This window comes from Plutella xylostella, chromosome 7, assembly GCF_932276165.1.
Source record: "Plutella xylostella chromosome 7, ilPluXylo3.1, whole genome shotgun sequence".
Lineage (NCBI taxonomy): Eukaryota > Metazoa > Arthropoda > Insecta > Lepidoptera > Plutellidae > Plutella > Plutella xylostella.
Window position 1 is genome coordinate 1105401 of NC_063987.1, and position 16278 is coordinate 1121678.

Here is a 16278-nt window from a genome sequence, read left to right on the forward strand (position 1 = left end):
TAAAACCATAGAGAATCATTAAACTAGTGAATCACACAAGTACACACAATAATTATTCAAGTAGAAACATAGTATTTTATGAAAATATGGTCCGGCCAATTTTCATCCCGGTGGAAAAATGTTTAAAATCATTTCAAATATTAAGAATACAAGTAATAAGTAATGTTTATAATAACCACTCTTAGAGAATCAAAGTAGGTTGAGCTAGCTGTAGATTTTAAATTACTTAAGTACTAAATAGAAATGCTGATTCAAATAAGAATATAATTTTGCTAAATAGATTCATAGCTTACTATGAATAACCTGAAGCATATTCTTCATTCTGGTTTCAAGACTGAATAGATAAGTACATGCTTACATGAGAACTAGATGGAGTTGGTAGAAATAAGTTTATATTGTGTATCTCAGGAGATAAGTAAATAAGTACCGACTACCTAGGAATATGAATCTTCTTGTAACCTAAACAATTTCAGAATTATCTAATATGTCACCTAATAGATTTAATTAAATTGCAAGCACTTATCACTGAATAGGATTCCACATAATTATGTTATATATCTGATGAATCATCCATTATTATTACTTAGGTACTTATTCAGATTGTTGTGTAGGCCTAGTAAGTTTCTAAACCAAATATGTTGGAACATAGGTTATGATCCACCACAATGAAACATAGGTACACCTAATGGTCTGTATTTTCCTAATTACTGTTCTTTACTGGGTAGGCAAAGATTGCTGGGTGAAACAATTTCAGGTAGATAGAATGCTGTGAGTAAAAGTAACATACTTAAATACTTGAGTCATTAGTCATCATCTCAATAGAACATACTATTCAATATCTGTAATATATTGATATACTTAAGTAACTAAGTTTATTCCTTCCAGGTAAACAAACATAGCTCGATGAAACAAGTGGGGTAATTTTCCCATAGTTGAATGAACTTATACTTGTAAATTGATTGTTTTATGTGATAGAATCTTTAAGGCTGATTGATGAAGTAAAAGGTGGTTTCCTTGGGTCTCTCCTAATAAGCCTAGGTACCGTAGCAGCCTTCAATTTCAAAATGGCCAAGAAGCTTAACAATAAAATAATGGGGAACAATTGGATTTTTAGGTTATGAAAAATATTCTAATTTTGAAACCAGAACAAAGTAGACAGATATTCTAATATAAAGAATGGGATGAAGTATAGATATGCTGTGATACCTCTAAATAGTGGTTATGACAAAATATTATCGACACTTAGCTGAGGATCCTGAGGCGCCGCCGCCGGCCGGTCGAAGCTGCAAAACCAACCCGCCATAAAATACACTCCCACCCGAAACTCCACGAGAATACCAAGGGCGAGTTTTCTTCCCGAATCCTATTTATAGTCTCCCCTGACCATCGACTCCCTTTTTCTTTTTCTTTTCCCGGTTCATCCATCGAACTTTATCGATTCCACTCCATCCCTCCGATCCTAGCCTACCGGTGGCGCCACTGAGCTAGACAATAACACAACTATTAAATATTTTTAAGGTAATAAACCGATGAACTATTGTTCTATAATTATTGATAATTAATATTATTATTATTTAACTAGTATTTACTAATTTTAAGTCCTGATTCGATTAATTAGAACTAAAAGATACTCAGTTGAGCGTCAAGGAGGCGTAGTACGTAAAGTGTCGCGTAAATTAGTGTTGTGCAAATCTGATCCTCATAATAATAACTTATCACTATGGCGTCATTCATTTCAATAATCAAACAATAATTAACAGAGCCGTATAAACGGTTGAAACATAATATAACCGAATCTAGTATGATATCTCTTTAAACTCTAAGCGTCAACAATAAGACTTGTACTTATTCTAGGTATCTGTCGATTCGAACGACACAACACCCCCCGAACATTACCATATAAGGAAATGCGTCATCGAGTCTAACCCTCTAGATGGCACTAGTGTGGCATTTCTACATCGCGGTATGGTTGTGTTTTCCAACCAGCGTATAGTCTTATTTTGCTTATAATAAAAATTTCGCCAATCTATACATAACTATTGTAATAATGTATAAGTCTGCTACGGACGGACTATGTTCCGTTACAGTACACAATATGACCTGCAGGAGTACCTATGTAACTAGGTGCTCCTAGTACATTTCCTCGGACCTACAGTGCCTGGGTCGACTAGTTGAATCATTTTCCGTGCAACAAAATAATGAGTGTAAACTTATAGAAGGAAAAGCTTTCGTGTCTGTTTGTCAGTGGAAGACAAATATAAGTAAGTATTATAAATAAATATATTATTAGTTATGTGTAATTGTATATCCTTGAGAACTACCTCAAAATCGTTTTTAAACTCACTCTCTGACATCCAAAGGCTGTCTGGTAGAGATTACTATAAGCAATAAGACCGCCATTTGTACATATGTGTTAGGTTAAGTTTCTTTCTAATGTTGTCCAGTATTGTGTACAAATAAAGAATATCTATCTATCTATCAATAAGCCCGCATATTTGTACTGTTTTTTTTTGTTCTTGGTGCAAATGAAATATTTTTAATTGTATTATAAATTGGTAAGTTAGTTCTCTTAAGTATGGTATAAATATGAGTAGTAATTATGTAGAAATTGGACCGTGTAAAGTACTTAATGATACCGGATCGATAGTAAAGTTATGAAAGTTTATGTAAATGGTTGATATTGTTATGAACGAACCTAATATTTTAGGGTATTACTTATTATTAGTTACGTTACTATTTACACAAGTTGTGGAGTGGTATTTTACATATGAGAATTTGAGAGAGAAAATAAACCATTTCAAAGAAGAAAATAAAAGTGCGCAAATCCTAATCCTAACTAATATTATAAACGCGAAAGTAACTGTGTCTGTCTGTCTGTCTTTCTGTCTGTCTGTCTGTCTGTCTGTCTGTCTGTTACTCTTTCACGCCAAAACTACTGAACGGATTTGAATGAAATTTGGTATACATACGGTCTAGACCCTGGGAAAGAACATAGGCTACTTTTTATCCCGGAATTCCCACGGGAAAACTTTTTAAGGCGAAGCGAAGCGCGCGGGAACATCTAGTTACTTATAGTTCCTGCTTAGGTATATTTGCACTGTCACATAGAATTGGTGTAAACCTAAAATTATTTCTTACATTTTAGTGTTTTTTTGCAGTCGGTTTTTATTCTACTGAGCCCGACAGCGACAGGTATTTATATTTTATTAATTTATATTTAAATTTACCTTAGATTTAATAAAGTAAAGGTACATATTCTATTCTATTCTATTCTCTGTGGGGGTGTAAGAACCTGCACTTGGCTCTCTCGAGTGGAACCTTTGTGCATATCCCCAAGGTCTAAACTGCCTTCCTAAGCTTGGCCCATTTCTCACCACGCTGGTCCACTGCGGGTTGGTGGGTTCACATATCTAGATGTGCTAAATCTAGATATGCAGGTTTCCTCACGATGTTTTCCTTCACCGTAAGAGCGATGGTATACATTGTACTTAAGTTAAAAGAACTCATTGGTACATGTCAGCGCCGGGATTCGAACCCGTGCGCGAGAAGCGGGCGCTTACCCGACAGAGCTACCACCGCTCTCATACCCGACTGAGCTACCACCGCTTTTTTAATTTTAGTTCCCATAGCACGCCAAGAGTCAGGAGGGTGTAGGTAGAAATAGTGGAAAATAAATCAAACTATACTTATTCAATCTACACCCCGCTACGGTTCAATCAAACACCGGAATCTGTGTCAAAGTGGTGTCAAAGCATGCCACAGGGAACATAGGACAAAGGGGTGCGAGCAAATCCAGGCAAAAAGTGAGGTTCACAGAGCGAGGTTATAATGGAGAGGTCTAGCGCCACCGGCCACGGCGTACGAATGTGCCATTGCGATTCAACAGTTGGTCGCGCTAAGTACGGTCGGCAGGACAAAACATTCATTAAACGTTAATGTTAATGGAAATTATTGTATTTGTGGTGGAATGATCATCAATCTAACAAATTTCACTGTTAAAAAAGAATTAAAGCATATAAATTAAAAAAATATATTAATAATATAAAGGATGTGGTAATATAAATGTTTGTATTCCTATGGGTATAAAATTCCAAATATTAATAGTCAATGAAAAACCCTTTCTTACGGTCAAAATATGTCAAAATATGAAAGCTGAAGTGGCAATGGGCTGGTCATATCTGCCGAAGAACCGATAACCGTTGGGGTAGACGAGTTCTCGAGTGGAGACCACGAACAGGCAAAAGCAGCGTGGGACGCCCTCCTGCCCGCTGGACTGACGACCTTAGGCGGGTGGCGGGTAGTGGTTGGATGAGAAAGGCCGAGGACCGAGTGTTGTGGCGCTCCTTGGGAGAGGCCTATGTCCAGCAGTGGATGATTATTGGCTGATGATGTGCACGTACCTAGTAGGGATAGGATATATTGATACCCCGAATAATCCTACAACTTTTGGTAAATTTTAACAATAGCCCAGTAAACGTATACTTAGAGTTATAACAATAAGTAAACGCTTAAAAGTTACCAGCTTTTTTTACTATTGAAAAATAGTGCTTGTCTATTACCAAGAAACAATTATCGTGTACATAAAAACAATGAAATAAATTGGAACCTTAGGTGGTATTTCACCAAACGTTAGTACAAAGTGTATTTAAAATTTGATTTAAATACAATTTTAAATACTTTTAGTGTTTGGTAAAAGTGACCCTTAGACTGGAAAGTTGAATAGTGGTTAGAAATATACCTAATTATGTTTACGAAATTTGAACAAAAGCGGAACCACAACCATCTTTCCCGTTGCGAATAGTACCCGGCTTCGTACCTTCTTCCTACACAGTCTGTTTCATAAACCACAAAGGTTTACAGCCTTGTTTTGCTGACGCTCCGCCGAGAGTGCTGGCTGTTGCGTCAAAACGCGCCGTTGTATAAAAGAGGTCGAATATCTATCTCGTCACTCATACCACATCGGACCCTATGGCAGGCAGTATCTGTACTGGTGATTAAGAATAAAATATATTTGTTCGGTTTTCAAAATTAAGTGTGTCAGTTCTGTTGGTGAAATTGGAGGTACATTTGTGCGTTAGTAATTTATTTTTTGTTGCGATCTATGTAATCGTTTAAAATATTACAAAAATATTTCGTTTTTCGTTCGTATAAAACATTTTCGCAATATAATTGGACGATTTTTATACCGGAAATTAATAATCGTATTAAAATAAAGGAACTTTTCGAGGAATGAACCGGAAGCGTTAGTGCAGGTCAGTGCCATCAATATTTACCCTATTTTGTGATAAATAATATTTTATTAGGTGGTGCTTGCATATTATCTAACTACATTTATAATTTAAAAAGTAGGTACCTTCATAATTTTAGAAAATAATAAATAATATAAATTGTATTTTAATATTGTTTAAAACAATATACCAGTGCAAGCTTACGTCTAATATAGTAACCATACACATTTATTCATACAAAAATCATAACGGGTAAACGGTAGGTATATCACCATTTGTCCTCTCACCATAGTGACAAACCCTAAGCTTTATATTGTTTGTTACCGACTTGCTAAGAAGAAGAAAAAGTAGGTAACATCTACATTATTTTAAAAAATCATAGTATGTCCATCCAATAGTTTTGGAGGTCAGTGTATTACACTCACGAGCAATGAAAAAGTTCCACATACAAAATGTAGACACTGTAGATCACAATATTTACGTTTTCAATTGGTAATATTCTGATGCGCTGTTTAATGTACCTACTTCTCTATTGCAAACGACGCCGACGGCGTCAGTCATTTTAACCTAGTATTTTTCGTTTAGGAGTACAAGGGCGTACCCAGGATTTCAGCTAGGGGGGTGCAGCTCATACCTGTTCCGAGATCATGGTCGGTCGGGTATATTGAAACATTATAGATAAATGAATAATAAATCAAAATATCTGACTGAAAAGAAAAGATATTTTGTTTCCAACACTTCATTTTGCACACAGTAAGTAACACGTTTTTAATTCCCACTTGGCAGGAAAATTTACTAATTTATTTTATCATTATTATAATACATTCTAGGGCTCTCCTACCTGGGTACGCCCCTGTAGAAGTACCTAACTTGGTGCTTTATTTCACTGGAACGTTTTCATTGCACGCGAGTGCAAATAATTAAACCTATACCTACCTAAGATAAGTAAAGTAACAGCCTAATTAACCTTTTCTTCTGGAACTCTTTATGTTTAGCTTTTACATTTAAATAATTAAAATATCCTTATTTAGAGCTTCAGAAAAACTTTCAACAAACATTCCATGACAACAACATTTTGTATTTAGATATTTACCTAATTAAAAATCCTGACAGAAATAGATTATAAGGATTTCGTTTAAGTAGGTTAAGCTAATAGCCTAAGTAACAAAAAAAATACTTAGATAGGTTTATTAAAAAGAGGTTGATTTCGAAGCAAATAAAAATAAATCTAGATAAATCTTAGTGCAGATGATATATATAAGCACAACGATTTAGCAGGTTATCCAGTTGAAGAAAAAAATGAGCATTAGAGAAAAACGGGGTTCAGAATGGTCCTTTCCTTGGAACAACGTGGCGAGATACGGCCCAAGGATCCAAGGAACAGATAGAGATTTTAGAACTTGTACAAAGCCTTCACTGGAGAAACCAAAGAGTTATTATTATTCTGAAACTTTTTTTAAACTCTAAATTCCATATTTTGATTTGGACGCTGATCATAAAACTACACTCGTAGATAAACTATGTCCATACCAGCCAAATGAAATGCAATATCTGCTAGGTGGGTTCCTAGAGCGACGTCAAACACTTTTGTCTCTACACGTTTGGGAAATGCCCTTTATTTGGGTTCTACAAAGCAAAAATGCATTGTCCCATGGTCTATTCACTCGACTTCTATTTTGGGACATGGAATGCATCGTATGCGATTTTATTGTCTTTTTGACTTTTAAACAATACATGGAGTTATACCACACCTTTTTGGTGAGTGTACTTAGTATGTTTTTTTAAATGACACAAAAGTACCTCACATTGCGGTAATAAATGGACCGAATTCAGTAATCTTCTTTGACCGAGGTTCCGGGGGTAAAAGTTAGTAAGTTTCTTATCTTAAAAACTTTAATTTCTTTTAGGTTATTTCTTTATTATGTTTATCGCTTGTTATTTTAGCTGTTCATTTCTACATAGGTGTAACGTTTGGTATTTACTAATGTAGCTACTTAACTTACCAATCATAATTTAGGAATGGAATAAACTACATACTAATACTTACATTTTATTTAACCCTGGCTTTTGAGGTAATGTATCTAACAATATGGTCTAACCTTTGAGCCAGGTACGATAAGAGGTTTGAATAAATTTAACGAGAGTGGATAATTAAATCTAAATTCTAACTATGCAATATAAATAAAAAATACGATTAGGGAAAAAAAAATATCATTTGATACTGCCGATGTTAGATAGTTTATTCGTATTAGTGCCTCTGCCTACGTAACAGAATTGAGTAGGTATCCCAATAAAAACCTCGTGAATACATCAACTCAAAAGTCCGTAAATAAAAAGATAATCAGATTAAACTAATGGCCGACGTTAGGTAATCGCAAAGGGACTTATCTTAAAAGGTTGATTCGATAAATGTTTTTTATAAGGACATCAAAAACTTCGATTAAGTAAGTAAATGCCAGTAAGTGTTTCAAATTGAACACAAGTTATCCGATTATTTTTTATTTATAACATATTATGGTTCTAGCACTAAAATAGTTAAGTTAAGTTTATAAGTTCATAGCAATTATTTTGAACTTGGGTAAGATAACTTTACCAAAGACCGTGGGACTTGGCATAACATGGAGGAGGCCTATACCCTGCAGTGGGTTGACATAGGCTGATGATGATGATGATGATGAAGATAACTTTATGTATTTAATTAATTTACACGTGCAAAGAAACAGTTCCACTTACAAAATTCTGACACTAATTGCCCCCATTTTTTTAAACATTTCATGAGATCGGTATTTGATTAAAATATATATGATTTTAGTTGTTAATATTCTGATGCACCGTTATATGTACTTAAATAATGCAGAAAAGCATCATTAAGTTAGTTTTATCCATTTAGGAGTAAATTGGCAATTTTCTCACTGGAACTTTTTCATTGCCCGTGAGTGTATTATTTTAGTTCCTAGCCCTATAATATTTTTTGCACCTGCTTTAGACATTAAGTACACTTGTCCAAAATTAATAATGCACATGCAGATCTTCATACCCGAATCATTAAATCGTAAGAGCCTTAAAAAAACACTTGCATTTTGCACCTTGTTCGAAAGAAATAGGAGTCAATATCATGTGTCACATAATCGAAAACAACCGATCTGTCAAGGATTTCTATGCGCATTATCAATTTTGGAGCACTGTACCCGCTCTCGCAAGGGCCACATTGACACACCCACAAGCAAAGGGTTACTGTCACATCAAATATTAAACTTCAAGCCATAAAAGTTAAGAGCCTACATTATTAAAAAACAATCTTCCAAGATTACGGCTGCGCAATTAAAAAATGTAATCGCTCAAACTACTTCCTGAATATTATTTAATTAATTTTGAAGCAAAAATAAATAAGTAATTCAAACAGCTTTTTACGACGCAAACAGCTACCAAAAATATGTAAAGTGATAAGTAAAGTGCTGACAAGCGCAATAACACAAGTTTGCCTTGCCTTGGGCAGGATTAAGAGGAAAATCTTTAAAAATCTTACTATCATTTATATAAAAACTATTTAAATAATAGCAAATAAACGCACATTATTATAATTTTTTTTTTTCTTAAGCTTATTTAGTTTCCCAATACTGGGCAAAGGCCTCCCCTTTTTCCTTCCACACCGTTCGATCCTGTGCACTCTCAGCCCATTATAATATACTGACAAGTTATTATGTAATGGTAAATATTAATTTATAGTTCAGTTTAGATGCTGAAATAACTATACTAACTACCTATGAAAGTTGTTAACATAAAGAACACTTTAAGGTGTGGAATTAACGTCTTACAAGTTTTCAACTAAGTATATGTAAAACAGACCATGTACTATTGATATTTCATTAATAGGCAAGCAAGTGTACAATATTATAGGTCGAACAAAAGTAAATTTAAACTAATAATTGTAGGTACCTATAAAAAAACAAATAAGTAGTAATATTCAATTGGTACATTATTATATTTAGTGAAGTACTAATATTCAATTGGTACATTATTAGTAACTCAATTGAAATAAGTAATAAAGTTATTTATTCCAAGTTTATATGAGCACTGTTTACTTATTTATGTAATAAATAAATAATTTAGTATTATTACATTAAAATGATATGAAGAACTTTAAAATATATACCAACTACCTAATTATCTATTTTTAAAAGTAAGCCCAGGAATTTCTTGACTTTGTTCTTCTGCAAGGACAAAGAAACCTTTTTCGAAAGGAGAGTAGGTAGTTTGTAAAGGTTAAACAGAGAAAAAAAAACATAATTCCTAAAAAATACGATGAATCAAAGCATATTTTGAGTTTGAGTTTTTGCTGAAGTTTATCGCGTCGTAGCACTCGTAGCAACGACGTAGCAATTCGTAGCCGCGTAGCGCTACGAAACTTGATGCTACGAGACGGCTACGAGAATAGAACGTTTACAAAAACGATAATTGATTACCTATAATATTATATATTTTTCTTACTCAAGCAGATTCAATTTCTATGAAAAAAATACCACATATAAAGTATTACCTACTAAATCACCAACGATCCAAATAAATGTGTAATTTACAACAACAAAAAACAATAGAGAAACCCAGAACCGTATTTTGTAATCGGTAAAAAACCAATTAGCCTTTGCAAAACCTGATTAAAAGAACCGACCTGTCTTAGATATTTGTTCAAGGTAGGTAAGGTAGAAGATAGGTGCGGGTTTATCGAACACTATTACCCACTTTTACCCTACCAATGATTTTCTTAACGTGTAGGGCCCTAGACTTTGATCTTTCGAAAACAGGTAAGGTACAGGCACGATCAAGTATATTTTGATAAGAGTCTCTAAAAAAAGGATTGTTATTTTCACAATCTTAACCATACATACTAAGGGTTAATGCTCTACGTACCTCGCACTGTATAAATTTAACGTAATTAAACACATCTCTTTTTAGCAGATTTGTGCTTAAATAAAGGTAATAAATCGTTGAAATACCGACTTAAACAGTTTGTTACGATCCAGTTCCCTTTTCATGACTTTATAGATGGCTATATCTTATTATATAGATATGATATATAGGCTATCGTTTGTCACCGTAGTGCCCGTAGTGAAAGGATTAGTCAGTCAATCGTCAGTCGTTGGGGTGTTACAGAAACAATTCAAGAACTAGACAAGACAGCAAGTTAAAATGTTGCCAGTAGTTTTCTCCTATCTCTTCTCACATCTGATGCGATAGTGTTCTGTTTTTATAGGGCCGAGTGGGGCGAACATCTCATAATGTCGTCTCAATTACATTGAGAGCAAATAAACATTGCCGGCGAATCCGGTGACGCCGACGCATCTGTTCGTACAATTTGTCAAATGAGCTACATGCTCAAATTAACTAGCAGTTTTTATCGGACTTAGACTTGGCCTCTGGATGTATGAAACTTAAATTATTTCATAGATACTTACGAAGATATACCTACAATATACTTATGAGTAAGTACCTACCTATCCCTACTACCAATCCCTGGTTAATATTTCGAAAGCCGGATCTGCAGTTTCTTGTCTCTAAACTCTAAACGAAGGGCCTGTGTGAATAAGGATCCATTGTCGCTAAAGAAATTAGGTAAAAAATCTACATAAGTCAGTAGATTCGGTTAGAAGTCAGTAATACCTACTTCAATGTTTTTATAAATATTTAGGTCCTTTCATGGAAGATTTGATAAAAAGCTACTAGGTACCTATTAGCTTTTTATCTTTTAGGTATAGCACTTCTTCTTCTTAGCGTGTCTGTTGTTTGTCACCAAGGTTTAATAATTAGGCAATCAGTACCTATAGCGTAGCCTTTCGTAAAGCGTACTACTGATTTTGAAAGAAAGAAACATTTATTTGACACACTGAACAATAAAAACAGAAACAAAAAAGAAAAAGAATACTACAAAAAATATATATGAAAAAACCATTACGCTAGTAATATATAAGTCAATGGAAAAAACAGAAAATAATACAATATAAACAAACAAGGTTGCTGTCCAGAGCGTCAAAAAGGCATTTTTAAATCAATTTTATTTCTTAACTCACATAAAATACCTCATTCCCTACTTGAGACTTGGAATGCAATTGTTCCCCTACTAACCCAAACAATAAGCGGCAGAATTTTGCGCGAACAAAACAGAATGCCTACGACCACGTAAACAGATATTTGTTTACGAAAGGTGCTTCTTGAGAACAGCTGATACTTGATATTGAAGTTTTCTTTTGTGCGTTCAGCTCAATATAAGTAGCTGGGCGCAACGAAGCATAGCTGTTGTTAGAATAGCAATAGACTTCAGAATATAAAGAGGTGACTATTGTTAAATACCTACGCTTTCAGGATTTAGATGGTAGTGGTGGGTGATGAATGTTATAATTAACATCCACCTACACTAAAGTTTTATCTAATATTTAGGTATAAAATACGTCTTGAATAATAAAATATTATTTCAGTAACTCAATACCGACCTACATAACCTGAGGGCAGAAGCTTCCAGTACCTACCTACGTAATTACCAAAAAAATTTACAAACTATAATTATCACCAATATTGGTAGTTATTTGACTTCATTGTCAAGATTAACCCTTAACTTGTAACAGAACTTACGTTGTAAGCCGTTTAATCGACAAATCTTCCAAACAACACCTTCCTTCAATAACCACCACCAACCATAAGGTGCCTATACCGGAACCGGTAGTAATTGTGTGAAAATAATTATTTTCTCTTCTCCAGTTCCAGAAACCATGACGCCCTGCTGGCTGCTCTTCACGTTCTCTTGGTTCGGTAGTGCGAGCCTCCAGTTCATCAACCCGGCCGGCCCCGGCGCTGACGACACCGCCCTCGACCCAGGGGACCCTGCCGGCCACTACCCTCCCCTCCCGTACCGCAGCTATGACCACCTACCCCCCGCTAACAGCGAACCAATGATAGAAAACAGCCAGTACATAACCGAAGACCAGAACGACCAAGGACAGAGGCCGCGGAGAACAACAGATCTCTCTAAAGACTGGATGGTGGATCAGGACAGACAACAGAGCCAGAATGACTTGCAAAACATGATCTCCAACAACAATCCGCTCCTGGTAGAACAGTTCGAGGATAATGAGAATGTGACGTTGCCTGAACGCGTGGAGGTGATGGATCCGGAAGCCAAGAAGAACTTCAGTCCTTGGGGCGGGAAGCGAGACAAATCGGCGTACGATCAGATGTGGACGTGGAAGCGACAGCAGATGGCTCGCGAGCCCAGCATGCCCAAGCGAGTGCGCTTCAGCCCCTGGGGCGGCAAGCGCAGCGGACACATGATCTTCAAGCCAGGCACCAAGAGCAACCGAGTCCTCTACTCCACCAACCTGCAGGAAATGGCCCGATTCATCTCTAACCTCTCTCCCAAAGACGTCAAAGTCTCAGGGATACAACTGGCGAAGCGCCACCCGCTCAGAATGATGACCCTGGCTGAGAAAACTGACCCGTCAATGTTGAGAGAAGCGATGCCGTTCCAAATGTTCCTGGATTACCTTCCGAAGCTGTTCAAGACTGGGCATCCTTATTCGCAGGTCAACTTGAAGAAGGATGGCAAACGGAAGGTGAAGTTCAGCGCGTGGGGAGGCAAGCGGTCGCCGCCCATCATCGGGCCTATTTGGACGCCGACCTCCGCCGATGCCAAGGACGCCTCCCTCGACGCCATCTTGCTCCTCAGAAATAACGGACATCAAAGAGATCTCACCGCGACCACGTATTAAATACTCTTTCGACTAAGATTTTCTAGTTTCTACCTCCTGTCCGTTTTAGAACCTTTGTAAACTAAGTAGGTACTGATGTAGCTTTCATTAAGTAACGTTAAGAGATGTGATATTGAATGGTAGGCACCTTGCGAGTTTATCAATGTAACACATACAGTGCCATACAGTCTTAATATCCATAATGATAGAATGAGGAATCGGCGGCTGCATACATGAATATTCGTTTCTGATAAATAAATGGCTGGATTTATTATCGGAGACCAATATTTGCATAGAACTGATGTCTAGTTTAAGTTGTTGTTACCTATACTATGTATTCAATATGACTTTATTTATTGTGCGAATCGTTAGAGAACAATTAAATATGATTAAGTTGAAGCATTTGAAGTTATTTTGACCCTTATTGTATTAAAATAGCTGGAACAATAACTAGATACTTGAGGTGAACAAAGGAATTTACAAATTGGCAAAACACTAGGCTATTATTAAGAAAATACTTTATTGAGCTTAAGATTTTCATAAACATAAATGCAGAATTGATGCTTAAATTTTTGGCAAATTCAGTGGCTACAGATGAACACATAAAATTTGTATTTTCAAAAAAGTACTTATACATTTTAAACATAGCTATACTAAGTTCAGTATCAAATTGGAAGCCACTTCACCTGTTAAGTATATGGGTTTCTCTATCAATGATCTAGATTTATTAGATGCAATTGTTGTTCAGTATATCTTTGGGCCAGTAACATAACATTTGTTCCATTCTGCACATTACAAAGTTTAATATACTATGCTATATGTATAGCTAAATTATTAATTACTTTTCGACATTATTACCTACTTCATGTCTAGTTCATGATTATACAAAGATTGCAAGTTGCATTTAGTCAATCCAATTTCGTGGCTAAATAGGAAACTAAGCCGCTATGGCAAATATGAGCTAAAATGCAATCCTTGTTTATTCATAAAACACAAAATGTATCTTGAAATATGTTATACAGAGTAGGAAGAATTAGGTTTTATAGCATGAGTTTGAGATTCTGCTCTATACAGTCTCATATTAATACTGCATACATTTGCATAGGTAGGACATAGGCATTTCAAACAATGGAATGCCAACACAATCTGAGGGAAATTTCAACCAAATACAGCTGCATTACTCCTTTCATTATCCCTTACTAAATATTTACTCATTCGCATCATAATTCAGAGAGAACTTAAGATATACATTCATACAATTAAATGGGAAGCAGTTTACACTGTCCGCAAGATGAGATGATACCCCGAGTCAGTCTCCACGGGCTGACTAAGCTGTCCCACTTTCAGCTTGAACGATTCCTCTTCAAACGGCTTCTGCATCTGCCCTCGTCCAAAACTGCCGAGATCCCCGCCTCGTTTAGCCGATGAACAATCAGAGTACTTTGACGCAATCTCATTGAACTTCTTGGAGCGCGCAACCAGTTGCTTGCGGTAGGTTTTGATCAGTTCTAGGGCTTCTTGCTTGGTGCGGGTGATCTTGTCTTCGCGCCAGGAGCTCGGGCGGCGGCTGTCGCAGTGCTTGACGAGGATGTGGCTGCAGCGGATGTCGGCGGCCTCGGCCGGCGCCTCGGGGCGCTCCCACTGGGACTTCTTCGTGTGCACATTGAGGAAGTACGTCATGCCCGTCGACCGGCTGGTCTTGGCCTCCCAGCCCTCTGGCAGCGGCGGCATCTCGGGCATCCTGCAATATTGCGGGATGACATGCAGCTTATCTATGTACAAGTGTAAAGTATTCCTTTGTTCACCGCGGGAGAACCGGCAGAGATGATGTTTGTTGTTTACAAAATAACCTCAAATGGTACGAGTGGAAAAGGTAATTGAAGGTCTTACCTGAAAAGTAGCAGTACTTCCTTGAAGAAACACGTAAGGAAGCAAAGCCCTGATGGTGGGAATCAGATCAGATTAACTGATAAATTTAAACAGAAAATGCACAAAACAAATTCACAAGACGCTTGCATACAAATTTTACAATGACATTTGATCATTTTTTGACGCATGAAGTTGACGTTTGGTTTGGTTTGGTGTTACCATAAAAAACTATTAGATTCGTCAGAATGAGGAAGCACCATGAAAGGACAAACATACAAATACAACAGGTATTTTTATTGTATACTTTATTCCGTTAACAAGTTTGGTCGGTTAAAGATATGAATTGGTAACATAATATTTTCAAAATGTGTATTACTGCCACCTATACTTTATTTATAGAACTACCCACCAGAGTAAAACACGGAATCTTTACTTTATAAAATTAGTTCATACTTAAACTTTCAGATGGCGTCACTTACCTCATTTACCTCTGAAAATATAATTGCAATAAAGTATAATATGGTAGTTACCTATCTAGACCTCGTACATTAATTTAGGTACCTACTTAACTATTTGAAGCCGCTACACCTACATATTTCGAAGGCAACTGGTATTAAGACCTAGTACCTGCCTAGATAGAATAGAATAGAATACTCTTTATTTTGCACCATTAAAGACAATATTACAATTCACAACTTATATATAAAATAGCACAAAAAAGGCGGCCTTATTGCTTAAAGCAATCTCTACCAGACAACCTTTGGATGGAAGAGACAATTTTAACATAATAAATGGGAGTAGAGGTGCAAGGTATACTAATTAAACAGTACATACTATAGACTATATAAATAAATAAAACAACACAATATAAAAAATATATATATATATATACCTATAATAAACTTACATATTATATATTACATAAACTCGTTTACATAAATAAATACTAACTACCTATATTTATAATCAACTGTTCAATGAATTCAAATAGTGTATCCTGACCCTATCTTTGAATGAGGCAATAGAAGGTGCACGCCGTATTTCCTCGGGAAGAGCGTTCCAGAGTACCACTGCTTTGACAGTGAAGGATTGGCTGTAAAAGTCAGTCTTGTGCGGCGGCACTTGTAGCCTCAGATTGAAGGCAGACCGTAGATAATTGGTTTAAATGAGGAGAACTTTTCAACCTAAACGTAAGCTATCATCAAGCCCTACCTTCTACCTAATCGTGCACTTACGGCAACGTAGACCGCCAGGGACAGTTGGCTTCCATGCACTAAGAGCATAACACTATACCTATATTCCGGCATTAGCTATAGCAACGTAGAACAGATGGCATGTAACCAATCTTCGAAGACAATTGACATCAGATCGAGTCACTCAAGCAAATGGCAGCATCCATTACGGTGCTACCCTCACAGGTCTTCGGTAAAATAATTACTATTAAA

At 36.2% G+C, this 16278-nt stretch overlaps 2 protein-coding genes across 3 annotated transcripts; one reads left to right on the forward strand and one right to left on the reverse strand.

Moving 5' to 3' along the window:
- Nucleotides 1-4939: 4939 nt before the first annotated feature.
- Nucleotides 4940-13363, forward strand: LOC105398726. 2 transcript variants are annotated; one of them, XM_048621960.1, is made up of 2 exons: nucleotides 4940-5252; nucleotides 11979-13363. In XM_048621960.1, the coding sequence occupies exon 2, from the start codon at nucleotides 11990-11992 to the stop codon at nucleotides 12983-12985; it is 996 nt and encodes a 331-aa protein (XP_048477917.1). In that variant the 5' UTR covers nucleotides 4940-5252; nucleotides 11979-11989; the 3' UTR covers nucleotides 12986-13363. The 2 variants fall into 2 exon arrangements, with proteins under 2 accessions (XP_048477917.1, XP_011569250.3); XM_011570948.3 differs by having other exon boundaries at nucleotides 4942-5061.
- A 289-nt stretch (nucleotides 13364-13652) lies between these two features.
- LOC105398722 (putative peptidyl-prolyl cis-trans isomerase dodo) lies at nucleotides 13653-15012 on the reverse strand. The gene is made up of 2 exons (XM_011570926.3): nucleotides 14855-15012; nucleotides 13653-14705 (listed from the first exon to the last, which is right to left on the reverse strand). The coding sequence occupies exon 2, from the start codon at nucleotides 14702-14704 to the stop codon at nucleotides 14240-14242; it is 465 nt and encodes a 154-aa protein (XP_011569228.3). The 5' UTR covers nucleotide 14705; nucleotides 14855-15012; the 3' UTR covers nucleotides 13653-14239.
- Between the last annotated feature and the right edge of the window lie 1266 nt (nucleotides 15013-16278).

Coding starts and splice junctions, on each gene's coding strand:
- LOC105398726 (XM_048621960.1), top strand. CDS start 11,990: ATGACGCCCTGCTGGCTGCTCTTCACGTTCTCTTGGTTCGGTAGTGCG.
- LOC105398722 (XM_011570926.3), bottom strand. CDS start 14,704: ATGCCCGAGATGCCGCCGCTGCCAGAGGGCTGGGAGGCCAAGACCAGC.